Source organism: Scophthalmus maximus, chromosome 19, assembly GCF_022379125.1.
Source record: "Scophthalmus maximus strain ysfricsl-2021 chromosome 19, ASM2237912v1, whole genome shotgun sequence".
Taxonomy (NCBI): Eukaryota; Metazoa; Chordata; class Actinopteri; order Pleuronectiformes; family Scophthalmidae; genus Scophthalmus; species Scophthalmus maximus.
Window position 1 is genome coordinate 10,154,439 of NC_061533.1, and position 27,313 is coordinate 10,181,751.

The 27,313-nt window shown below is 42.3% G+C and overlaps 1 protein-coding gene across 7 annotated transcripts in view; it reads left to right on the forward strand.

The window, feature by feature from the left end:
• Positions 1–27,313, forward strand: part of pde4d (phosphodiesterase 4D, cAMP-specific) — a 147,461-nt gene that overhangs the window by 89,337 nt on the left and 30,811 nt on the right. The window contains exon 1 of one of the 7 annotated variants that reach the window (XM_035639782.2): positions 9,717–10,549. The exons of the other annotated variants lie outside the window; for them this stretch is intronic. Coding sequence (XP_035495675.1) covers positions 10,461–10,549 — 89 coding nt within the window. The 5' untranslated portion in view covers positions 9,717–10,460. Of the gene's footprint in view, positions 1–9,716; positions 10,550–27,313 lie in introns of those variants that run through there. 7 annotated transcript variants of the gene reach the window in all.

A 27,313-nucleotide genomic window follows, 5' to 3' on the forward strand; every position in this document is an offset into this window, starting at 1 on the left:
TGTCTGCACCCGGTTGGCCTTGGACAATAGATGGCCCTCTGCACATACAGTACCGTAATGCTGGCATACCCTTAACCTTTGTGGACAATTTGAATGACTATTTACAAGAGTTGGGCCAATGGATGACAGTCATCACGATGTTGAGCCAAGATATGAGCCACAAGGACAAACACATAGAAAGTATAACCCAAGTGTTTCTGCTATGATGTATAAAACGATTTTCTTAATGTATTGCTGATTTATTATGAGTCATGCCTGATGAAGTTTTTTTTGGCCCAGTTTTTTAGTATTGGGTATGTGCCAGTACCGAATTATATCCCCTACTTGATTTATACCACATAAATGTTAATCAAATAGCCTTTGTATCTGACACATTGAAATGAAGCAAATGTGGACAAGTTAATCTCACACACCTACTTTCTTTTGAGCTCCTTTTACCAAAAACTGAAAGTCATGGCTCAAAGATATATGTGAATAATCGATGAATGAAAGTTCAGTTTGGCGAATGCTGTCCCAGACAGTGGCATGACACGAAACGCTAAGACGTCTCACTCTGTTTAATTTGTTGGGACTGCAGTTCACTCATGGTTGCACAGTTGTATTACAACGTGGCCATTTGTCTTCTCACAAACTATCTTTGACAAGACAGGGAGTTGCAGTTTTTTGGCCAGAGTCTTTTCCTTTATGTTCATCTGTTTGTTTCCTTATCTTACCTTATAGGTCACTGAAAAAAAGAAATATATATTTTGAGTTTTTATCTTTTAACATTTTTCTTGAATTAATATTCATAAACAGCTCATTAAATGAAATGTCAGAGCCGAGATCGCAATTCGGCATCGTGGTCCAAACTGGGTTGCAATACCTCGCCCACTATCATTGACCTGTGTAGTCATGCTTTAAATTGCATTTCTGAGGAAGCAGGCTTCACTCATTTGACTCTGAAAACTCATAATGCTGTCATTTTCATGTCGCTTCCTCCGCCCACACACACGTAACGAGACTGAAATTCAAAGAGTTCAGAAATGCTTGTCCTTGAAATGTCGAAAAACCAGTAACTGCAGCAGAGTGAGAGAAAAATATTCCCTAGTATGCGATGAACATCAGGGGCTTTATGTAATATATCCTAGGGTGGAATTTTGTCTTTAATAGTCTCCTCAGAGGGTTGAATACCTGTCAGTGAGGGGGATGTTCCAGGTGAACAAGGGATGTCTTTGCGTAGTGCTCCTCCCTGCTGTACGTAGTCGGGTTTCTGAGCTCAAGAAAATGCGATGGTTTATTGTTTCCAGTGAAGCAGGAATTTCATCCTTTGATCACACCCATTATATAAATTCACATTTGTGCACACATGCAAACCTGCAGCACTCGCACAGTCTTCTATATTTGCATGTTTGCCATCACATGATCACATATGGAAAAGTGAGAGGCACACAGGTACGTCGCCTCCGATGGCTGCTAACGCTTTTGGACTTCTGAACCATGAGGCAGCGGAGCTAACTTTGTGACCCATTCTAAATTTGAACTGGCATCTCCTGTGACAACAATCCCCCAAAAAAAGATCTTTGCTTCTGAGGCAGAGAGCAGAGAGTGTGCTTTCAGGTCAGCGGAGGATCTTGTCATTGTTCATCCTGCCAACCTTTACCTGCACCGGCCTCACGCAGATTTTTCTCACCAATGTAACAAGTTTTACACAGATCGCTTCTAACGTCCACCGCCACATCTTAAAACTCCCATTTGCCCCCCCCCCCCCCTCCCATCTGCAGTCGTACAACACTTAATCTCATAAAAGCTTTATTAGAAGTGCCTTCTCTTCTCTTCTCCTCTCTTCTCGATCCCATCTCATCTCTAACCCGCTTTCTCTGAGTGATGATGTCCGAACCCTGTCTCCTCATCCATCTCTAACCACCCTCCTGCCTGGGGTTTCCAGTGGGCCGACAGGTTTCATTTGGCGATGGTGAGGTGTGGATGAAAAGAGGGTGAAAGTTTGACTTTTAAATGTCATGGGAGCCATGACGGAAAACAAGGGTGTCAGGGCGATCTCTGTCTGCTCCTCAGCCTCTCCTGTCACATCGCGTCAAGAAGCAAACACAAAGTGCCATCATTGCCATGACAGTCAGCCAGTGACACTTTACACATTACTGGTGAAACGCTAACATATTACTGGTAACACAGGTTACAGTAACTCCAACACCAACAGTAATTTGATCAAAACAGAATTCCTGGATCCACCTATTTATCCGGATCCAGTCAAATTGAATGGGATCTTCCTTGAGCGATGCCCCAACCCTCCACAAAAATTCATGGAAATGAAAGTAAATCCTGCTGACAGACAGTCAAACGAACGGCAAAGAAAAACATAACCTACCTGGAAAAGGTCATGAATATTTAGAAAACAATTATGTTTGATGGACACATAAGACATTTTAACAATTTTTTTCTTCTGTTGATATATGTAGATTTGTTGTCAACATATGAACACTGAGCTCCATAATGTGATACGGCTGTAATCACAAGCATACTTCTGTACGGGGAAGTCAGAAATGCCCAGAGAATGATTGGGCTAAGGACAGGGATACATATCCAGTATTCTATTTATGAGGGGAAAAAAGAAAATAACTTAATATAACCCATCATGTTTTGTGTTATAAGAGGCCCTGTAACCCAGTAGATGACACCTATGAGCAAGAATTTATGTGTAACTATTTAAGTTATAAGACATTTGTATTCACACTGCCACTTTGCTTATGTTTTATTGCTGTGTATGTAAACATGAACCCACGTAGAAGTATTTAGAAGGGCGTTTTCTGTCCTATATGACGGAGTTGGGTGGTTTCCTTCCACCGTTTGCAGACCGAGACTGAGCAGTTTTCAGACTTAGATAATTTTACATCCTACAAACCTCCTCCTAATGTGTAATTACTTTAACAGTTTAATGTCACACAAGTCCCCACCCCCCCCCCCCCTTTCTCCAGGCTGCTACTTCTTCATAATTCATGCCCTTTAATCTGAAGCTGCAGAGAGAGTGAAAATGAATTTCTACTACACACATTTCTTTTCACTACAGTAACAGTCATCCATAGCCTTTGTTCAGTTGATGTGTTTTCAAGTTATCTGAAATGAATGTTGTTATTTTTTGTCTTACTTCTCTCTTTGACTGTCAAACCCGTGCTAGTGTCATGGCTCTAGGATTGGCTTTTCCTAATAAACTTATAGAAATACCAAAGTGAGCGTACAGTAAGCGTGGAGCCTCCGTCAGTTATATAGATTCATGGCCTTTCCGTAGGCTGTTTACTGCATCATCTTTGTCTTTCAAAAGTGTTTATAGAATTCTACTGCACCAGCATGTCATATTTCATAAGCCATGACAAAATACAAATACTTTACATTTTGTCTTACACATATGTTTTTTTTTTCATTTATTGGATTTTTCTCCATTGCCGTTAATTGGATACTTTGCCTTAAAACAAACTGCACTGAACAGGATCTTAGTCAAATTCCCCTTCAGTCATTGAGTGTACGAGCAGACATGCACGTTCCCCTGAGCCTACAGTAATTAGTGTATCACCAGAGGTCATCAGTGGGTCGTATCATCCCTCGGAGGAATTACTAATAACACACAGATAGACACTCAGTCCAGCCAGTGCTGTGATTAAGGCTCCGACAAGTCGGCTGTTGCAGGGGGGAGCCAGTCGAGCAGCAACAGTGACACAATGTTGGTGCAATGCAGGAAAAGTCTATTTTTGGAGGGGTTGAGCAACAGAGCTGACACTATGGCTGGGGATGGTGTACGGAGAGTACTGGGTGGGATGGATACATGTATTTAGGGAGTATAAGTGGGAGCAAACTGTCAGTCTAGAGACTGAGAAACCAGTAGCTGCATTTGTGAGATTCTGTATGACGGCCGTATACACTATATGCAAGCATGGATCTTTTTAAACTCATCCGTGATCAATATATATATCTTGTCGCTTTTCTACATCATTAACTTTCTCAGTTTAGAGAAATGTCTGCTCAACTCACAAAGTGAAAACCACAACAAATACAACGACAGGTAAATTGGAGCCAAATGATTTATCACATTAAACTAATTGTGCTGGCGTCCTCCTGTGGAAACAAGCAGTGGCCTGGAATGGGCCAGGGCAGGAGCATTAACAAACCCCTTTGATAGGAAGTGGATGCACTACAGCCAACTCGCTGGCGCGCACTGAAATTTAAAGACACCCTAAGTAGCATGTTCCCGGAGTTGTAGTCAAAATGTACTCGACCCTGCGGGGTGAGCATATCTTGGTGTCCTGGGTATAAAAGGCTGTGCAATGAAGCATCTAATTGGTCCTATTTACGCTCTGGTGGCAGCAGACCTAAAGCACAATGCTGCCAATTGACAGAACACTTGGGAAGTATTGTCTGCACATGTGCATTAATTTTTTCTGTGATGGTCCGATGACGGCGATGCAGGTCAGTCACACACTGTGTGACCCCAATCAGGACATTTTTATTTTCTATAGCTGAGAGATTTATTATTGTTAAAACACACTATATTTGTAAAATAACAGTTACAGTGCAGTTATGCTTCATACTGTGACTGGCCAATCCCACAGCGTGTAAAAGGGTTGGGCAGTAATAAGGTAATACAGCATCCCGTGGTATTTGAATATAGCAGCGGTGTCCGTTTCATTACCGTCATCGACATTCTGCTGATACAATAAACATCTTAGCAGTGTTTGTCCAGCACCACTGTCAAACTGTATGGTTGAAGTAAAATGAGAGTGATGGCTGAACCTTTTCTAAACTTAATGCGTCATGTGATGGCGTCTGCTCAGAAGGAAGAATTAGGAAATACAACTGGTGACCGCCTGCGAGTTGTCATTTGCACGGCATCTGCACTCAAGTTTGATATTTGTTGTGAAATTATGTTGCAAATATTGTTAGCGTTTGCTTTTCCATTTTCTGAAGTCCAGAGACAAAAACTGGAGCATATTTTGGTCGTTGTGTGAAAATAATGATTATACGAATAAAAATTATAATTAAAGCCTTTATTTGTATAGCAAAAATGGAGATCAAATTATATCAAAGAAAGTGGACATAAAAATGTTATTAAAATCACAGTTGAAGAGCACTGTAGCCACCTTGTGGTGGGAAGCTGTATAGCAGCTGGTAATACTTCAGAAATCAGATACTGTCTAAACAGCTCACTTGATAGTATTTGACCCTGATTGCACACTTCCTCATTCAGCCAGTTGAAGGAGGAAAGAAAAGTTAAAGAAACAGCTGTTGGAAAAAAAAACACTTTATTGCTACAGCTGTAAATCTCCTTTACAAGTTAGTTGATGAGACCGTTGCCATTCAAAATTTCAAAACAAAACTCTGTAATATGCTGCTTCTGCATATTTTTTATTGCCCGGACACACCTATGCAATTTGTGACGTCAAGTGGGAAATACCAAAGCCCGCAATATATCCTGCAGCTCTAAACGAGCTCTTTATTGAAAGCAGGTACATTGGAAACCCATGGAAAGTTGCATTTATTGACAAATTCTCAGTATGTCGTCTGCTACAGGTTCCTAATTAGAGGGAGTAGTAATATTAATTGCAATGTTATTTTGTATTTCTTATAATTAAGACCTTGTTTCTTTTTTCCTTTGACTTCCAGCGTATGTGGCTTCTCCACACTCTGTTTATCATTTGCGCCGGCACACCTCTGAAATTTGTGACGTCAAGGGGGAAATACCACAGCCTAGCAATAAATTCCTTCATATCCTCCCAATGTTTACACCTCGATGGTTTTTCCAGGTCAGCAGCTCACTTTTTACACTGAGCCCACGCTGCTGTAAAGGTTCAGGACTTAGTGGCATCTAGAAATGAAGTTGCATATTGCATCCAACTGAATTCCCCCTCGCCTCACAGTTTCCTTGCAAGAGTGTTAGATCCTCTCGAGAGCCAGTGTTTGGTTTGTGTGTTCCGGGCAACTGTAGAAACATGGCGGTGCAACATGGAGGACTACATCATATGTGGAAGAGGACCTGCTCCCAATTGAGATTGAAAGGATTCAAAAAAAATTATTATACACAAAACAACACGTAATTATGAATATCATATTACATTCCCCCTTAAACCAATGATAAGAACAAACAATAAATGAATAAATAAAAGAACTTCAATTCTACTTATGTTCACCATTCTGTTGCAGGCCATGGATCAAAAGCACCTGATCGATTGGTTTAGTACTGTACAGTACTGTACTGTTTATCGCCCATTGGTAGGTTTCCTGTTAAAAAGTACAATACGTGTATATTAATGCAATGCAATAGGATAATAAAGGTTTCGGAAGGACGTTGACTGCTCCAACTGTCAGCGAGACTCGTCCTCAGCAGATGGTGTTGCAGTGGAGATTGCCTAAGGCTGTGGACCACTGATATTTCAATACTTCCCATCTGTACCTGTTCTCGCAAAACAGCCTCATTAAGTAGTCAAAAGAGATATCAGTGTTCAAAGTGACGGGTTTTAACTGGATATCCGTGAAGCTTGCAGCCGTTGAGCCTGGCCCACCGCCTCGTTGAGATGATTTGTAAATGAGGGCAAATTTAGTCTCTTTTCTTTTTTCACTTGGTGAAAGGGAAACGCTGCAAATTCTGACATATATTTGTCTTTGTTACCTTCTATTTCTGTTTCCTTTGGTGTGGTGAGAGCTGACACAAATGTGTTATTAAGCACAATATGAGACCACTGTCAAATTTAGCTGAACCCATACTGTTTTATTTACGTAGAAAAATTTCATTTTTAGCACACATTTGTTTTGATACTCTTTTTAATTTTTTTTTTTACAAAAAAAGTACTTTTTTAAATTCAGCCAAGTAACTTCAACTCAATCATAATGCTGGGTTCTCTTGAATGAAACTGTGTGCTACAGTAAGTGAAGCTAGCAATTTTTGGCATCAGAGAAATGTTGGTAGTATTATATTTAAGAGCTGACGCACATTTCAAGGATAATCTTCACTGCGATGACAGCTTGGTGTTATTAGTAAAACTCCCCCTCTGAATTATATCATCAAACTGAATGCTGTGTAGAATGTATTTCTTCATTTATTGCATTTTCTGAGAGTAGTTCCACTTTGGGCAGACTGATCACAAAATATGCAGCCCAGTTTGAATCATCCTAAAAGTGAAATAACTGATTAGTGAGATTTTTATTTTTTAAATTACAAATCAAGCCCTTCTGTCTTTTGGTTTGGTTAAAGTCAAAGAGTCCGATAAAAACCTCTCCATTCCACAAGTGAGTAATTTTTCTTGGCCACTTAAGCATTCTTCAAATTCTGCCAATGGCCCTTGAAGCCTCCGTGTCCCCATTAGATGTGGGAATTTAATTACAAACATCTGATTTGAAGGGGGAATGAGTTAACCTTTCCTGAAATGCCACTGCATAACCATCTGTGAATAGCAAGGAGGAAGATTAGACCCAAGGCATTTCCACAGCGACACACAGAGTGATGGACAACCGGCCTACCTCAAAGGCACAAAACATGCACAGGAGCCCGGTTTTCATTCGATCTCTGGAGAGATTCGCCTTCCTATTTGAATGTAAATGGGGATTGACCCGGCACAGCCAGAATCAATGACAATAGGCTAAAGCAGCCACTGGCAGGCCATGCTGTTGATATGACTGAAGAGGTTGTTCGGCCTGCGTCCTCTGGACAATCTATCTGCAGATAAATGAAGAAAAGTACTTTGCTAAATGCCAGTTCACATGAAATCGATACAGACTTATTCCGCTGTCCAATCTTCCCCCCCCCCCCTCCCCCCAGATGCCCAGTTACATAAAATCATGACAGACCACTCAGGTAAAGGGAAAAGACATACCGATTCAAATATGTTATATGATGTGATAGTTTGTAGATGGACACTATGTTGTTCTGTTTGCATCAGGGATCAAAGGTCATGATGGGTTAAAGGGGTAGTAAGCGATTCTAAAGCAATACATGTTTTAAAACACATCACTGCCCCTTTAATACTGTGCCAGAATTGAATGGCTGTAATGCCGTCGTGTTGACTTTCCATAGGTCACAACAAAGGTCAAAGGTTTCTGTGTCTCTGCAGCGTGGCTGCATTTCATCTTCACTTTAAACTTGATTATCCTCCGTCTTTTCTCGTCCTTGTCCCCTGGTAAGAAAAATGTACATGTACATTTCTCTCTCCATCTGTGTTTCTCTCTTTTGCTGTAATTCCCTCTCTCGCTCTCCGTTTATATTTTTGTCTCTGCCCTTACACTCTACTTATTTTGTCCTCTCTCCTCCAGTCTCTCGCTTTCAGGTTGCAGGATGAGTCGTGACAGCTCACCAGTGTTGAGTAGAGCAGGGGCCAACAGCCCCCAAAGCAGGGACAAAGATTACGCAATACCACACACATACACACAGGGACATACAGTGTGCTATTATTAGAGTGCTGGGTCCAGTTTGTGTTTGTAGGCAAGATATCTGGGGCTTTTTAGAATATGTGTGAGAGACAGATAGAGAGTTGGTATTTTCCTTTATGAATAACAGGTGCTTTCAGTGCTCCCTGGAACCCCATAAAATGAAGAATTTATCCTCGTTGCTACACACACAAACTGCCCACATCCCCCCAGAGAGATTGCATCTCTGTCTTCATTTTCCCACAAGCGGAATTCCTCGTCCTTCAGCGCTCCTCCACCCTACTGGCTGTTGTGGCTGAAGGTGCAGGCGTACAGTGGCTGCGGGGAGGTTTGACTCTTGGCAGGGGTTGAGAGGCTGCTGACGTGTGTGTTGGGCAGGATGTGTGTAAGAAGCAGCACTGGATCCTGTTTTTCAGGCCGCAGCAACTGGAGCTTCGCCACAGTTACGACATTTAATGCAACATGCGCACACGCGCGCACGCACACACACACACACACACACACACACTCTCACTCTGTGTGCTAACCGCGACTCATAACTTCCCTAACAACACCAAAGTCACTCATAAACATGAATGCAAGACTGTCAAATAGACCATCATGCCACCTGGATAAAATTTGATAAATTGTAGTTTTGCTGTTATTTTTCTCATTATCTTCATTATTGGGTGGACAACACTGTGAAATTTACTCTGTTTGATTGCTGTTTGGCTCAAAGGCCAAATTACAGACTCCATCCGTAGCCCGAGGCTGCTGCTGTAAGAACAGAGGAATGCATTAAACTGCAATGACATCCTGTATTACAAGTTTCTTGGAACACAAACATGCCTTGAGAGTCCCCCCCCCCCCCTCTGCATGCTTACGCTCTCACATGCACAAACTGTGTGTCACGGAGAAAAAAAAGTACGGTACAAGTCAGTTGTGCGGTTTGAAATTCCGTGGTTCACGGACTTGCAGACGGACACCAGCGACAGACAGAGGGTGTGCTTGAAGCAGCAATAACAAAAACACACTGACGCGCCAACAGCGGCGCTCGCGTTGTTATGATGACGGAGGGCTGTAGGATGTAAGGGGAGGAAATGAGGGGAATTACATCTATCAACACTTTTGCCCTTATGACGTTGCAGCCCTGCGCGCTTGCCAGTCGTACATGTGCAGACGTGTTCCCCTGTGAATGAAGTGGAACAGCGTGTGGTAAGAGGATCAATAGGTTTAGCTGGCGGTATACTGCAGGAGCAGGCGAACCTCCTGCACAGGGTCAGGACGTCCCACTGACTGGAGCAAGGAGGAGGGAGGAGGGAGGGAGAGAAGGGGAGATACTGAAGAGACGCCGTGTTGTTTTCCTTTTTTTCCTCTCCCCATTTCCTCACTTCCCTTCCTGGGAGGTTGTGAAAGGGCAGAGCAGAGAGGGAGACGTAAAGACAAGAGAGGCAAACTGAGGAGCGTGAGTGACTCTGTGTGTAACATGCTCTGTCATGCTGGCGTGACTGCTGCTGCCTCCTCAACCGGCGTCGTTGACTGTCAGGAAAAGGAATGTTTTCCGGAGTAATGAGTCCCTGAACCGGTCCACCATGTGGATGTGGGACAGTAATTTCCAAACCTTCGCCGGAAGAATCCCACGGAAAAAAGAGCAGCGGCCGGAGAGCTTAGCTGGTCCTGCTGGGTGGCCGCCTGTGTGCCTGCGCTGCTGAGACTCTCTCACTTAAAAGACAAGGGCTCACGCTTATTGGGATTTTTATTTCTCTTCTGGAACTCAATGGATTCTTATGGTGCTATAAAGTTAGATTTTTAAGATTTCCTTGTTGGATATAAGCCGCCGTTTTTTCGCAGTGATGCTCTAAGGAACTAACCGGTGAGGTCGGAAGTTCAGAGGGGGCTCTTCATTTGGAGATTTTTCTTAATGGGTGCATCACAGCAGTGGACTGTAGTATGGGACACTACACATTGTACTGGGGCCTGCAGATACACGTACTGTGGGTCAGTGTCTGTAGATAGATAGCCAGATACATAGCGGGTGAAAGGTTAACAGGTAGGGGGATCCGTCCCGACACAGCTTCGGAATGAAGCCTGGACACTGTCCAGCCATTGCCAGTGACAGGTCCATGATGCACCTCAGCCACTTTCCTTTCAGAAGGCACTCCTGGATATGGTGAGTATTTAGTAGTAGTATAAAGAAATACTTGTGAATCTGTTCACTTTTTGTTTGTCTTTCCTGCTTTCATCGCTGTCACTTTACAGTTTAGATAAAGGAGTACACGCATGAGTTAATCTAAAATACATAAACTGTGAATTAGCGTGCATTTTCATTTGTGGGTGTGTGTGTGTGTGTGTGTGTGTGTGTGTGTGTGTGTGTGTGTTGTTTTTGTGCTGTGGTTAGAGCTCCCTTGAGGCTAGCCCAGCCAAGCCCAGTGTCGTTTTTTCCCTGCTCAGCTCAGATGTATTCAGGGAAATTTATTGTTAAATGGGCCAGACGTTTCCTGTCATTTTCTCCCGCACTGAATGTTTAAGTTGATCCGTAAACAGGAGGGTGATCTCACGGAGGTATTTTAAACTCTGAAACTGCTTTTCGAGAACTATCCGGAAGAATATATATCTTATAAATATGTTGACAAAAGTGCCGTGTTGTCTGGTTTCTCTCTTGTCCTGTTTTGATGAGTCGTGCGGTGCCTAGGCTGGGTATCACAGGGGAATGGTTGTCTCCCACATGGGAGGGACACGGAAGAGTCAGTGATGTCATCAGAGTGGGCTGTTGGGATACGAACAATGCTCATATTTCCAACAGAGTTTTTCCAGTTGTTTGACATTGTCATACTCATCAGGCAGACCCTGTTCAACAAGTCACAGCCCTGAACAGAGGGGAGTCAGGATTACTTTTCTCTGTGGTGTGACAGTGCACATGCAACCACATGCTTCACCTCACCACAATCTTGTCCACATTTTTTTATTTTTTTTGTCCTGTTTTTAGTCACAGACATCCCGGGGCCTCTGGGTTATTCTGTGTGCGTAAGTCTAGTTCCTCGGGCTTTCTCACTCTCTGATGCATGTGAAGGCCGGAAGATTAGAGGTCAATTACAGAGGCCACAGTGTGAAAATGTATGTTTTACAAGAAAAGATGCGTCAGAGCTTACTTTGATCTTTTTAATGCAGATTACACTAACCCTGGTCTACAGTGTGTGTGGCACAAATTGTACTGATCAATAGCAGCCACTTATTGAGCTCATACATCGGATCATATTGAAAAGGATGAGATGTCTTTTTAATAGGTTCAGTGGAAAATGTGAAGTGAAACGACAGGTTAAAATGTGAGATGGTGACTGGTTAGTCACTGTTTTAATCAATAAACATCAACCTCCCAAAGCAACAACCAAATATCTGTTTAAGTTTTTGGTTGTGAAATATTTAAGTGTAATACACACTCACTAAATTACCCTCCTGCTGCTCTAATTAATATTCACTAGGGCAGTGCTTGTTCAAAACACGCTTCTTAACTCATTAATGCTTCAATATTTTACTTAATCCTCTAATCATCCCCTAATTTCCAATGCCGCTGCTATGTAATGATATTAATGATGATGACAGACCCTATTTGTCACATACTAGATCGGAAAATACTGGATCATGAATTCAGAAGTTTTGTGAGGCATCTAGGAGAATTTAGTTCATTAGTCGGTGTAGATCAATTTAGCCAGTGTGTATCATAGATATCTCCTTCCCTGAACTGGAGAATCAATATTTTTACTGAAGAACCCGACAAGCTGCAGCTTGCTTTGCCCGGGCGCAGCCATTTCTGCTAAGTGCCGCTGTCTCGATCAATGACGTCAGTCACGAGTATGCGTCAACCCATCCCTAAACTGTTGTTCAATGTTTTCTCATTTTATGTTCCACTCATCCGAAAGACTTCGCAGCAACAATGTCCTTCCTTGGGCACGCAAAGTTTGAAGTTCCCCGCCTATTGAGAATCAATTGAAGGACAGACAGAAAGAAAGTGATTCATAGTATGAGAAGCCCTGGATGGTAAAAAGTAAATCGTAAAGAAAATCTTTATCACAAAATGTGGTCAGAACAGAGAAAGAAATCAGGTTACATTTAACATGCCTTGGCTCTAACACAGTCTTGCCTTGTCGCCGTGATTCCTTCATTAATTCGAGAGAAATCTTACTAAGATGTAATTCACAGTCTGCTGGGGAGTATTGTGTGGCTGAATTGGATGGGTGTAGCAAATCTGCCGAGAGTGTGGGAACAACAATTCGGGGCTGTCATGCTTGTCAGAGTTGTGCATTAGTCTCCGAACATGAGAGTCAAGCCCGTTAGAGTCCATTTAAATCTCAGGCAGGGATGGTTTTGTCCTCTGCCTCTACACAGTAAAGTCGTGTCCAGTCTCAGTGTATGTAAGTGTGGATCTGTATTATTCATTTTACCTTGACAATGGACCCGTACGCTGCTTTCTGTGTCAGACCTGCGGAGTACAAGCTGAGTAGGACTGAGAGAATAGTGCTTATGAAGATGACACGAACGATATGGAGTACCAAATAATTAACACATTTAGGGCTAGAAAACGCATTCAACCAGGCGTGAACGCACCATGTATTTTAAGCGTGTTCAAATTTGTTGTGCATCTCTCTCAAAAGTGCATTGAGGCCACAGAAGAACATTATTGACAAATGCTCTTGAACGTCAGCAGGTCACGCTGCGTTATTGTAGTGTCAGCATTTCTATCGATCTAGTCTGCAGACATAACCGTTTATGTATAGCGGTTCTGCGCAGCGATGGAATGGCTGACATGCCGTTTCATCCGGCACCTTTTGAAAACGTGCACTCGTGCAGGATGGTGCCTTCAGCGCCACGTTGTGCAACACGGAGATGTGTACGATTCTCTAAACTTCATTAAATGCCAAAACAGAAAGACAATAAAAAAGTGTGTGTAGTGCAGTGAAAAGGGGATGAAAAGTGAATCCTGCGCCTCAGAGACCTGGGGGGGGGGAAGACAATAGAGGGGGCGCTATTTTCAGAAAACAAGGACTGGAAATGCAATGCTGCATCACTCCGCTCTCCCTCTTTCCTAAATGCTGGACAGTGTGTATGGTCAGTGGGCGGTGCTGGAAGGTTTAATTATGTAATTGTGTTGTGTGTTTTTCTCAGCGTTTTAACGCAAGGTGTTAAAGGATATCACGTTTCATCTTCTCAAGCCACCCCCTCTCTTCCTCTCCTCTCTCTCCGTGGCTTCCTCAGACATACCACAGACATTTTTCCTTGTTAGATAACAAGACACAAGGCACCGTTATCTCATTTCTATTTTGGTTTTGTCCCTCTGCACATGGTCGTTGATTCCCACAGTGCTGGGTCAGTTGCAGCCAAACTTAAGATTACTTTCTATCACGTGCTGTTACCTCGCTGGGACTGAGGCAGAGCTTTTAAAATGGGCTATTTGGAGACGGCAGAGACCTGCTGTCAGTTTGGAGTAGACCAAGTCGTCAGTCATTGTTGTCCCACAGGACCGCCGTTTCTGTGTGTGTGTGTGTGTGTGTGTGTGTGTGTGTGTGTTGTGTGTGTTGTGTGTGTGTGTGTGTTGTGTGTTGTGTGTGTGTGTGTGCCTTATTAATGTGTAGGTACCATTCACTCTCTGTGAAAGGGGCCACGCAGTCTGACGCTCTGTTCTCCTTACTCACTTTTTTCAAAGTTTCTCGCTCACAAACCTGGCTTCTTTGTGAGTGTGTGCAGTGAGTGAAAGGAGACAGAGGGGACTAAGACTTCACAGTATGATCTGTTTCACTTCCACCAGACACGACATCACATCAATTCCATTTCAGTGAAATTTTACATTTTTACCCGATCAATGCACGCCATAACCATTTGTTTTAACAGAATATGTGAACCGTGCTACAAATCCTGAAAAAAGAAAATGATGTGTGACGTTTACATTTTTTATTCATAAAACCGGAGCTCATTAGAGTTGTAATATAGCAGCTTTAAAGTATTACTGTACATCACTGAGTTGTCTTTGAACAGTGCAGTTTTGACTAAACTAGTTGTGTCAGTTTCAACGTTTTTGTTGTGTTGATTATCTCTGCAACGGAAATAAAAACCCAATTTGTTTTCAATTAGTTTGGTTTAAGTTGGTAGTTAAAACATGAATTGGAAATGATTTAATCAAAATGATTAAAAGTTATGTTTTAATAACAACTCTGGGATATTATCGACAAATCTCCATTAGCTCCTCACTGAAAAAAGCTTCAGCAGCTCCATTAAATTCAGCAGGTATTGCTGAATCTGTCAATAGTGTAGAGTATCTGTCACAGCTGGTTCATCAAAAATGTCTGCCTATTGATAAGAGTCAAAAATATTAAAAAATTGTGGGCCGTAAAAACCAAAACAGTGCAGTCAAGCCATAACAAAGACATTACACACACATATTTGACCCCTTGGTTGCACAAAACACTGGATTAGAAGCCTAAAAAGTCTTTTAGGACTAATTAATCATGTAATGTTTGTTGGTTGTTACCATAGAAAACTCTGTCCTAACTCGCCTGCGCTGCTGCCATCTGTACACAGTCACACAGCTGTGTGTGCTGTGACAGCCCAGTCCGACCACAAGATTTATGAATAATGAAGATTATCTTGTGCAATAGAAAAGTCCTGTGACACACGCCCTCTCAGAAAGTGATGGCTTATTATTGTGTGCCGTGTGTCTCCACTAGATTCAGGTTCGCTTGTTATTGAATTCTGATCTGCAGTTTGAGTTGTGCTGTCTTTGTCAGAATTAACTGGAATCTCTCTGCTGTCCCACAAAGCGGTGCAGTGTTAAATTGATTGCGATGTTACTTGAAGCATGACAGACATGTTCTTGCTGTCACGTCCCAATCTTCGTAGAGCGCAGCACGCGCCGCTTTGTCGCCTTCTATCCGTTGGAGGAATTTCAATCAGCCCCTCTTTGGAGCCGTTCATTATTTCCCACCTTTTTTGCAGAACATCTCGCTGTTTGTGTGTGTGTTTGTGTGAGCTCACACACTGAGTCCGTCAGTGCTGGCAGACTGAAGGCTGGGCTGTTCTCCCTTTCCCAGCCTGCCACTCGCTTCACCGTCCAATTTCTCTTTCACACATTGCCGCTCGAGGATTTCTTATCGTGTTATTCAGCCGCTTATTTCAGGATTTTCCAGTAGTGCATGCGATGCGTGCCTGTGTTTTTATTTTTTTTAGGTTAGTGTTCATTATTCAGGAGGTTTTGTGCCGGCAGCCGAATTATCCGCAGACGTCTCCACCTCTCCAAAACACACGGACACGATAATTACAACCACTGACTAAAGCAGTTTCACGTGAAAAGTCTGTGTTTCTCCAACGCTCTTGGGCGGTCACAGGTTGTCAGGATAACTTATGATCCGGATGTCTGGTGACTAAAATTCCTTCATCTGGCTAAAGGTAGTAGTTCTAAGTTTTCTAAAAAGGGACTATGACGTGACTTGAAACTGTAAGACTGCCATCAAGCTGACAGACAAAACTATCATTTGAAGTTGATCCTGTTTTTCCCCTCTCACTTTCTCTAATGTGTTAAACAGGAGTTAAACGTGTGTTTTTGAACATACCCAGGAAACATGAACACACACACACACACACACACACACACACACACACACACACACACACACACACACACACACACACACACACACACACACACACACACACACACACACACACACACACACCTTCCAGATCACCTCAACTCAGATGCAGATCACCATGAGAAATATTGCTCAAAGCCAACTTACTTTGGACGAAAACAATATTCCAACACAGTTAAGATCTATCGACAGCATTTTCCATTTCTCACCCGCCCTTTAAAATGATGTAATGGTTAATGAGTAATTATAGTAATAATGGCATGTATCGAATAGGTCATTGCATTTGAGTTTTTAAGTTTTGGGTTTTAGTTAACAGAAATCACTGACTTGTCTTAATTGAAAATGGGGCTTTCAGCTGTAAACTGTAACAGGAGCAATTTTAACAGCAGCTCATGACATATTTCCTTTTAGTCTTTATTAATTGCGATTATTAATAAATACAGAGCAATGGGACAAAGAGAGACAATCTTGTTTTTTCTTTTTTACCACAATGGCACTGGGTCCAACAGATGTGGTTACGTGACCCCAGAGTTGCATAATTTGCTCACTAGAGTACACATGAAAAGCATACACACACGCCACGGTTCCTCACAAAGTCCTCGAGGCGACGTCGCCATCGCATTCATTTTGAATATCCATTTCATTTTCAATCTAATTCATTTCAGCCTGCGCCGTCTCCCACCACTGTCCACACAGCAGCTGCTAAATAGGGTATTCAATCTCGTATTCATCTCCGGGACAGAGGCAAGAAGATGGACAGATCAATAAGAATACAGCGTGGCAGGCAGACATGTTGAAGGAGGGGGATAGCTGCAGGTGCTCTTGTGACCTCAGCATAAATCAGAAATAGATGTTACAAGCTATAGCTGGGGCTATGGGGGCTAGGACTGCTTCTGCAACGGCAGACGGTACATCAATGTTTTTGAATTGGTGAAATATAAAATGAAAATTATTAAATCATAATTTAATCTTGCTGTTCTGAATGACTCCGGTAGGTGTGCGTGCGTGTGTGATTTATTGAACTAGATATCAGGTGTAAACCTCTTAAATATTAGGATTTGTTTTGTTTACTATGTTTTTGTAAATTCAATATCTTTTGTGTGGGACTGCTGGGTGCACACGGAAACTATGATGGCTATTTTAAATGTCATAACCTTTTGCATCCAATTAATTGGGAAAAACGTAATGAATCCATAATTGAAATAACTGTTAGTTGCCTCCCAAATGACCACTGCCGTGGCCCTTTTGAACCCCATGTACGATTGTTGTCGAAAGTGAGATCCCATTTTGTCTCTACTTCTCCTGACATTCAAATGTCACTGCTGATTCAGTGGCAAAATACAAAGAAATTCAGAAATATCTTTACTCAGCATTTGGTGTAGACGGATTGCCGCTATGCAGCCGCGTACGTCACCATTTGACCAGAACAAAACATGCGGTTAGCCAACAGATGTTATCATACCTAGGCCCTTTCCTGCAGGAACAAAGGCGCTCTCTGTGAGCCGCACGTTACATTCTCCCACCGCTGCTCAAAAACAAACAGCTGTAAGGAAACAAAAAGATGTGGAGAATGCCGCTTCAAGGAAAACGACGCAGAAGCCTATAGCCCGGTGGTTTTCATTAAGATACACTAAGACCGAAGGGTTTATGAGTCACTGTTCTGTCTGGGTGTGTGCCTGTTTGCACATGGGGGGTCGTCTGGCTTCGATTATCTTGGCTGCTGAATTTGCGAGAGGGCACAACTTAACAGATAACCTCTTTTTAAACGGTTAGATCTCCCAATGTATGTTGACATATCTGAGGAAATTGCTCTCGCAGTCGATCTTATACAGTCAGCTGTTTGTAGGCCACCCGTGTCCCCTGTGCTTTGCGTTGCAGACATGAGACACACCGACACCAGATGATGTTATGGGAATTACCTCTCGTTAGCAGGAAAGCATAATGGTGACGATGATCATCTCAGGAGGGAATTGCTCGTGACGATGATTGTGATTAGGATTTCCATGATGACGACAGCGCTTATGAGGAGACAAACAGATTAGGAAGACTTATGTAGGGAGAGGGTGTCCCCTCACACACACACGCATGCTCACGTCCCTGGCTGGATTTTCACAGTATTTTTACAGTAGTCTATTATACGTCCAGCTATTATACGTCCAGCTATTATACGTTCATGCTTGCCTCGACACTGGTGATGGTAAAATGAGGTAAATGGAGTTTTATTTTGGTCGAGACAATGCTGTAGAGGTGACTTGCAGAGTTCGAGTTCAGACAAAACCCTTTTTAGTTTAATTTGAACCTATGAGTTTTCTTTCATGGCTGTTTGTTTCTGCTTTTTCTCTTTTGTTCACAATACTGGTGCCTGGTCAGACTTCCTTTCCAAACACTACATATCCAAGCTCCTTTCACGGCCAATGTTTAGTCTACATGTTTCACCTTCCTCTGTGTTTTTGCGTGCGCTGGCACATTGTAAATGCAATTGTACAGTGCTTCCTTGGAGGAAATACACTCCCACTTGCAAAACCCTAACTGTTGCGCCTCTCATCCATCCGGTAAGATGGACTCTCACATTGCAGGGTGTAGAATAATACTGTCTCAGCAGGACCGGAAGAAAATGATGGCTCACTTGTGACAACACTGAATAACTACACTCATGGTTTCTTAACATATAACCAGTACTCGCCCCCACATACATTCCCACAGGTATTTTTATGCTTTCCAGTAGCACATTCACGCCGGCAAAATCCTGTTTTTACGTGTTCCTTTTATTGGTTTGGGAATCGGAGGACCTGGTGTATTGATCTGCCGGACGCTGAAGTAAGGTAAAGTCGACCTACTTTGCCTGCAATGACTCAACAATATAAAGGGGCCCTGTGCCTCTAAATCAGCACTACTCCTCTCTGTAGTTTTGACATCTGACAGGATAGATTCATGCTTCTGATGATAAATTTTGTCCCTGGCATCCACATCCTCAGACCAGGTGATTCACTCTTCGGTTGTTCCATTCTGGTCATGTCTCTAATGGGCCCACTTTCTCATCTTCCTCATCTTCCTCTTCAATGAACTAGCAAAAAATCTGCTCTGAAACACGTCCCTGCGCTTCACGGTTCCACTGTTTTATTGGCACACTTTATGAGCAGATTTGTGGCTCATCGATTAGCCGAAATGTGCAAATGTGTTTGTGGGCGACATAATCTAGACACTGTGGTGCAGCAAAATCACATGAGAGCAAATGGTTTGGCGATGATGGAGTAAAGTTAGAACGCGTGACAGCAAAAATGTGGAAAACTCCCCTCAACTTTTGGCATTTCAGTTGTTACGTCAACACGCCTTTGACTCGGGTTTCAGGTTTCAGGACTGTGATTGGCTAGCCACATCACAGCACAGAAGGAAAAATGTAAGACATGCGTCTGTTTTAATTAGATTTTAAGCAATGACCCAACTCAGCGCAGCGGTTATTTTTTAATTTGATAGTCAATAATCGTTTATAGTTGGATTGCAGTTTGTTTCAGCCTCTAAATGTTTAGACGTCGGGTGAAAAGGTTTTCTATGTTATTTGGACACCGATTATGACTATGTAACAAATGTTGGCACTGCCTGATTGGGGGATACACGTTACATACATTGACCCTGCTTTTCATCAAGATTGTGTGACGCCTTGTTCCCTGTGTGTGTGTGTGTGTGTGTGTGTGTGTATTGAGGAACACCTTAACCTGGATTACCTGGGCCACGGCGAGGACACCCCTGGCGCTTACTGGCAGGGTATCCCTTCACGCACAGACACTCAAAAATTCTCCATGAGCTTGTGGCCTCAGCTCTCACACACTCTCACCAGTGTGGTGATGTCATCAGAGTTTTAATGAGGGATTACTCTGACATCACTGGGGCGGCTGCCAAGTTAAACCCATTAGCTTCCCCATGTGCTTGCGGTGCACTACGGCTGTGTGTGTGTGTGTGTGTGTGTGGGGGGGGGGGGGGGTCCATGTGTGATATACGTAAGAGCCTATGGAGAAAAGCCGTGCAGTCAGTGGGCGTCTGTATCCAGCTATCATCCATGCTTTCATTTCTCCATTAATGTGTCCATCAAAGAACGGGACTCACTTTGCCGGCCTAGGCGATGTCTATGATGTCCACAACTGAGTGTTTACTGTCAACAGCAGATCTTCAAACAGCTTAGCGGGGCAGGTCTAAAGCCTTAAGAATAAAGCAGCTAAAGGCGCACAACATGATATTATTACACGACATGTACCCTCGGTGCACACTTGTAGACAAAGACACAAAAGCACTCAGAGTGTTCCTGAAAACATGTACTAAAAACTAGGGCCCGATTTTTGGGGGCCTTTCACTTTTTTTGGGGTGAAAATTCTGATTAACAAAGTGGAGTTAGCATGCAGGTCGCTCTAACACCAGACATAATGGGTATTTTTTTGCAGTTGCAAGACATATGAGCTGTGACTCCGGGGATTTGCCGAACTAGATTTGCAGCAATACTGATTTGGTCGTTGATTATCATGGCGAAGCTTCAATGCATTCAGGTCATGACCATGCGAGCTGCTGAAAAGGGTTAAGGGGTTAGATAATAAACGCTCTGTTTGTGATCATATGTGGGATCAAAGCCTCTGTTTACACATGTACAGCCACAACATGAGCAAACCCTGAACTGTATTGCTTTTCATTTAGGGTATATTATGTTAAAAGTTAATTTTATTATGATTTTTTTTTCCAAAATAAAAAAAAAATCCCCATTGCATTGTTTACATTCACCACATTCATACCGTCCATAATCAACTTCAGCGTTACCACATCACAACACACACAGCACAGGTAGAACAGTCACTTGTCTTATCGTTATTGTTCACGCTTCTCCAGGTCCATTTCTTTAATTTGGTTGCTGGGGGGGCTTTCTACTCTCTTTTGTGCTCTGGTGATTCTCTGAGACAAAATATCATTCAGCCGACTCAAATCCCCGCTCCGCTCTGCGAGTCAGCTGGGCAGATAAATAGAGCACAGGTAACTCATGCATGGCTGCTGTGAAATATTAAGTGGCTGCAGGTGAATGGTTAATTTCTCAGCATAAACCACGGTCACATTCCACAATGAAGCGTTTGGGTTGAACATTTTTGAGGACACATTAGCATTTGAATCCTTCATCCTCAAGATCAGTGTTCACTCACTCAGTCCTTCCAGCCATGACCCGCTGAGGAGCCCGCTGTCATTTTCATTTTCATTCATTACACAATCTGCCGCCGTGTCCTCAGCAACTGAAGGCTGATTGGCCGTCAGGACCTACCTGTCCTTTTTTTGAATTCTGCCAGGTCACCATGGCAACCACATTATAAACATGATTGTGGAAGGGGACTGTAAAGGCAGGCGGAAAATGAGGCAAAGGAAACGGTCCTTGATACACATAACAACAGCTGTTCTCCAGCATCGTGACTGGCTGAGAGCCATTTCATATACACAGCTACATGAATCTTAATTACCATTGTATTGTTGTCTCGTAATTTCATTACTTTTGCTGATTTACCTACTTGACTACACACATCCAATCATTGTAAGCATATGTGATTTTCTCAGAACAGCAGTGGAGGAGCAGTTTCCATGGCACCATCGTGATATGACCAAAAATGTTATGACAATAAAAATATATACATGATAATTATCATGATAAAAGTCAAATCATTATTCCTTTTAAGTTCAAAGACGGGTGAAGTAACCTGGCAGAAGATGACAAGGACTTTCTAAACAGCAAAAAGAAGAATAAAATCACTAATTGGAGGTAGAATGTTAAAACAGAGTTATGTCTCTCAGCATGATAGTGCCATACAAAACAGAAACTTGTATCATTATTGTTAGTGTGTTATCAAGTTGCCTCTTGTTTTCTTATTCAATTCACAATAATTAAGTTATTTCCTCCTTCACAAGTCACCTTTCACTGACTGAACTCGCCACGCACCTGATAGAATACATCTCTACTGTGAATTACCCAGCAAGCATCCCTGTCTCCTCCTTCCCAGTGCCTCTCTCCCAGACTGCTTTGTCCCTAAGCCCCTAACAAGCTCGCTGTCAGTTATCTGTTTATGCACTGTTGCACTTAACCTGTGGAGTCTGCTTCCCTGTCTGCTCATTTCTATCGCCGATTACGCCATTTAGCTTTTTCTTTTTTCTCAATTCAAATTTTTTTTTCTTAGTCTCGTCTGTCAGGTAAACCACATGTAAAAGACGCGTCCCTTCATTCTTTTAATACGATACAATGGTTTAGTTTTATAAGTTCATTAATAACAAAAATGTGGAATTTCCTTTTTTATTGTTTTTTTTTTTCTTCCCAAGGTTGAATAATAATCACATTAAATCCCTTTAAAATGCAAAGTGCAGTATATCAGTGAACAAGGAACATGCTTGAACTGCGTTACCCACACCTAGCAATTGAAAAGACGACGCAGCTTGTATGTACATGTTTCAGTATTCAGTTAAAGTGGTTCTAGTTTTATGGCTTTGGGCCTCAGGGACACTGAGTGACGACAGTCACATCGTCACCTGGCGCTCTGTCACAGCTCGTCGCTGGCACTGACGGCGTGTGTCCGACCCGGTGGTTTGGCAAATATGTGCTTGTGTTACAGGTTGTGTGTTGTTGTGAGTGAGTGGGCGAGCAAAGTTGAGGCCCGTGTTGCAACATTGATCCAGTTGCATTTCATTTAGCCGTTCATGTTTCCAGTGTTTGTGCCTATAATCAGCTCCCGTTTGTCTCTGTGCACGTGTGCACTTGCGGTGATGCTCAGATGTTCAGTACGAGCGTGGACGCCTGTCGTGTCTGTCGTTGCGTCTGTGACTCTGACAGCCTCCCTTTCCACCCAGGAGCTTTTGTCACATGCTGGCTGCCTCAGCCAGAGCTGAGCAGAAGGCGAAACTCCGCAGGGATTCGTGGGTCTGTGTGTGTGATTGTCCTGATGGTAGTTGTGCTCAGGTACCTGCAGTTCTCCTGCAGAGGAGACTGCCCCCTGCTGGCAGCTGAGAACAGTAGGGGGAATTATCAGCTGTGGTGACTGAGATTCTATCTTGATAGTGGTGAAGTGTCCGAAACTGACACAACATGATAACAAGTGACGGTAGTCTCAGTCTAAAGTCCGTAGATCTTGATGCTCACTTGATCATGTTCCACTTACAGCTCAAAGTGTTGTGACCATAGGTTGTGAAACATATCTATCAACACACCTGTATGCTTTATTATCAAAAAAAAATAATGCAGTGCACAATATCTGCTCTACTAACTCTAACTTACATATGGGTCAAATTGCAGTTACTGCAGTTTGATTTATACTTACCATATTACACATTGGACTGTTGCTTGGTTCTAGATCGTGTTTATTGTGGTACTATGTTCTCCCCTGGTGGTGGAAATGAGCTATTACTAAGGTTGAATCATGAGGCTTTAATTTCAATTTTATTAAATAAATTTAAAAAGCCTTGACATTAGATGACTATGTATATTATATCTCGGTTTCATTCGTTTTTCATTTTTGTTCTAATCTGAAATATACCAAATGTGTAGTTCATGTAATAATCACTGTTTACTGTTCACTTATGTGCTCATCAGCAGCAGGTTTGACATCCAAAACACATTCTACTTTAGCTACTTGAAGCAAATTAATGAACTCTTCAAGGTTTGGAAATAAATGCCTCGAACACATACCTCACTCACAACATTTGATGACTCGTGCAAACCTGAGTTGCTTAATCTTGTGAGGTAATAAGCCCGTAACAACTTTTCTGTTAAAATGTGATTTCCTGTTAAAATGTGAAAATCGTGATGCATTTCAGTTTTAATCTGATGGCCATCGTGTCGTTGCCGTCACTCTCCAATACATCATAAAGATTTTTGGTACTATATGGCCTGATTATGTAACTTTGCCGTAAGTCTACGGTATCAATGAAACCGCTGTCGTGGCTGTCAATACTGACTCTTGTTATCTGAGAGAAAGGGTAAATTAGTTTGCTCTACCTTTGCAATTCGCTCCTCCCTCCCCTTGCATCCCTCTTTCATGCTCCATCTCCCTCCATCCTTTTCCATTCGAGTCACACCCATGCTGAACCCTCTCCTCTCCCACCTCCCTCCTCTTTCCTACTCAGAAAGCTTCATCAGGCTATCCGTTCTCCTTCTTTATGTGTCTTGACACGAGCGTATGAGTGGTGGTGTTTAAGAGCCTCTCACCAAAATGAGTTTGCCAGTGAACCCAGACTATCTGTCTCTGGAGAAGATAGCTCGCTACCGCCACGCCTGCTTCAACGGCTCGCCCTACGCCACCAACAAGCCCATCGACATCAAACCTCGTGGCAAGAGAGGGTATGACTGAATTTTGAGACTGAAACTGTTTGTGGGAGTGTGTGTGTGTGTGTGTGTGTGCGTGTGTGTGTGTGTGTGAGGGAAGGGACTGCAACCAAATGTTTCAGTGTCACTCGGAAGATTTGCAGGATTTGTTTTTGTGTGGGACTATTTTGTATCTCTTGCATTGTTCTTAATCAGCTTTAGTCTGCTCTCTGTCTTTACAATTAATATCCAACCAGTGCTTTCAAGTTGAGATGTGCTGAATTAGTTTTGAGTTAGTAAGGCAACTCAGCAGGTGAAATTCAACACCAGTTGAGCTTAAAAGTTGACTTTCATATTACTCTGAATGTGTGTGGATTGATTGTGTTTGTGTGATTTGTGTTCTCTCTTATCAGAACATTGGCCAGACAACACTGAACTGGAGCTGTGTTCACAACCTAGCGTTGTGTAAATGGCCGTTGCTTGGTGGCTGATTGTGTTGTTAGAGCTTTGTTGAAGCTGTAGTTCTGCTGTTTACTCTGCCTGAACTGTGTGTAATGTGTGTGTGCGTGTGTGTGTGCGTGTGCATGTTTGTGTATCTCTGTTCCATGAGGAGCCGATATTGTGCTTATACAAAACATGCTTAAGAGCAAAGTAAATTATTAATAACCAGGTTCAACCAGGTTCCATCCAGTCATCATCTAAAAACATTGGGGGTATTCAGGAGGACAGGTCCTTTCACTAACCAGAGTAGAGTGCAAACTAATTATCAAAGCACTCTCTGGCCATTAAAGCTCACACGGAAAAATTTGAAACCTTGTTGGACCCATTTTGGTACTACATTTCTCTGATTAATATGTCATCTGTGACCCCAGACAAAACCAATATGTGCTATCATCTGATGTGCATCTGTGCCCACTTGTCTGTTTTTTTGTGAGCATGGGATTGTGTGTGTGTGCGCGCGTGCGTGCGTGCATGCGTGCGTGCGTCCGTGTGTGTGTGGATGGATAAACATGAAGTTCAGCTGCATATGTGTGTTTGTGCCTCCAGAGTATGTGAGTGAATATGAGCAAAGGTAATGGCTGCTGGTGTTTGTAGACATATAGATATACACATTGCCTTGTCAATACTGTGGACCAACCATCTGTGCTCTCTACATGCTCCTTAGTTAAGTGCAATTTGTATCAACAATTACTGAGTATGTTTATCTGCACCATATACTAAACCTGGTTCATGGTTCCTTCAAAAAAGATCTATAATTTTGTCAATGACTGGTCACTTTCACTCTATGCAATGTTCACTCTATGCAATTGATGTTTATGACAGCAGTAGTACTTGTTTTCACCACTAGGTGGGAGTGGTATCTCTGAGTTGTGTAGAACTGCATTGAACTGTTTTCTCATGTAGTTTAAACTCGGAAAGTGATGGTTACAAGATGTGTTTTTTATTAATTCACCGTTAACACAATACGTTTAGCCTACAATTAATGTAAGAGTAGTGGCCCTCTGTTACACAAATGCACCCATCGTTTTATTCATTCAGTTAATTATTTTGTTTTATTTTCCTACTGAAGCTACTTTAGTAGGATAGCTTTTATGCTGAATATTGTAAAATGTTTGTATTATGCTTTCATGTATTTAATAAAGTTTGCTCCTGAGTTTGGGGCAAACTTTCGGGCACCTTTGACCCCTGTTGAGCATGTTTTGTATTATTATTTAATTTAATGCCGTACTCAGCAGGGTGACATGGGGTTGAGATTGAGAATGTTAATTTGTTGCTTTGTGGTGGGATGTAGTCTCAAGGTAGAGGAAACGCGGCCAGATCTCCCAGATTTCTTCAGGAAACCGCCGTCGTCGTTGTTCTTTCCTTGACCGTGTGGAATGTGCAGACTGTCGTAATAGGATTAGCCTCACCACTTTGACCGAGCTGCCACCTCAGGACTATTTAGCTCACCGTTAGTCAATTCGAGCGCTCAACATGTAGTCGTGCTTTCAGCACCTCGGCACTGCCAGAACCACTGACTTCTGTCAGAAATCAAACTCACCCATTATCAGTTTTATTGATTGGAGCTCTGTTGCTTTGACAGAGACAGTGGAGATCAATTAAACCAGCAGTATATAAATATATAATACAAACAAAAATATCATATTGATGTAATTGATTTACTGATAAAATAATAGATACACATATCAAACTTTCTTCTTACATATCAATCAGTCTATGGGTGCAACAGGAAATTTCTTTCTTCCTTCCACGATAGCTCGAGATGGAAGCATTTTCCTTTTCTGCTGCTTTCTTTATTTTAAACCTGTAACTTTCCTGGACATGGCATATGGCTGTGCGTCGATTTTCCCATCTCACCATTCGTGTTTCTTTATATCGTGCTTCAGTTTTTGATTGTTTTTCACTTAATTGCTTGGTGGCTTATTGTGATCATCCAACCTATAAGGTACACACAACTAGCACATACAGAGCGTACAAAGGTGGAGTTGCTCACTTGACTTCCCTCATTCATTTGTGATTGTGACAGTTAACACACCCGTCACTCTGGTAGAGTGCTAATTTTAGCTCAGACTAGCAGACACTCAGATCTGTTTTACAGATAAATACACACACTGGTTATTGCATTTTAAAAGCACTACTAATGTTTTCATGTGAAAATAAGTATGAAAACAACTAAATATGTATTTGATTTTTGGGATGTACTAAGACAAAAGGAACAAAACCATTCTGTGGAAGTTACTTCTGTTGCTGTGCAAAATGTAAAAATGGGAATCCAAAATATTTACACATAAAATATTCAATACAACAATGTCACACCGTAAACAAATCAGAAATTAAAATAATACAAATACAAAATCATGTGACATTTTTAAATGGCTTAGAATTAATATCAAAATTATTTTTGTCCCTCTCTCCCTTCATTTATCTTCTCCATTCTCTCCCACACGTTTTCACTTCCAATAATACTACTCCTTAACTTCTGCAAAAACAG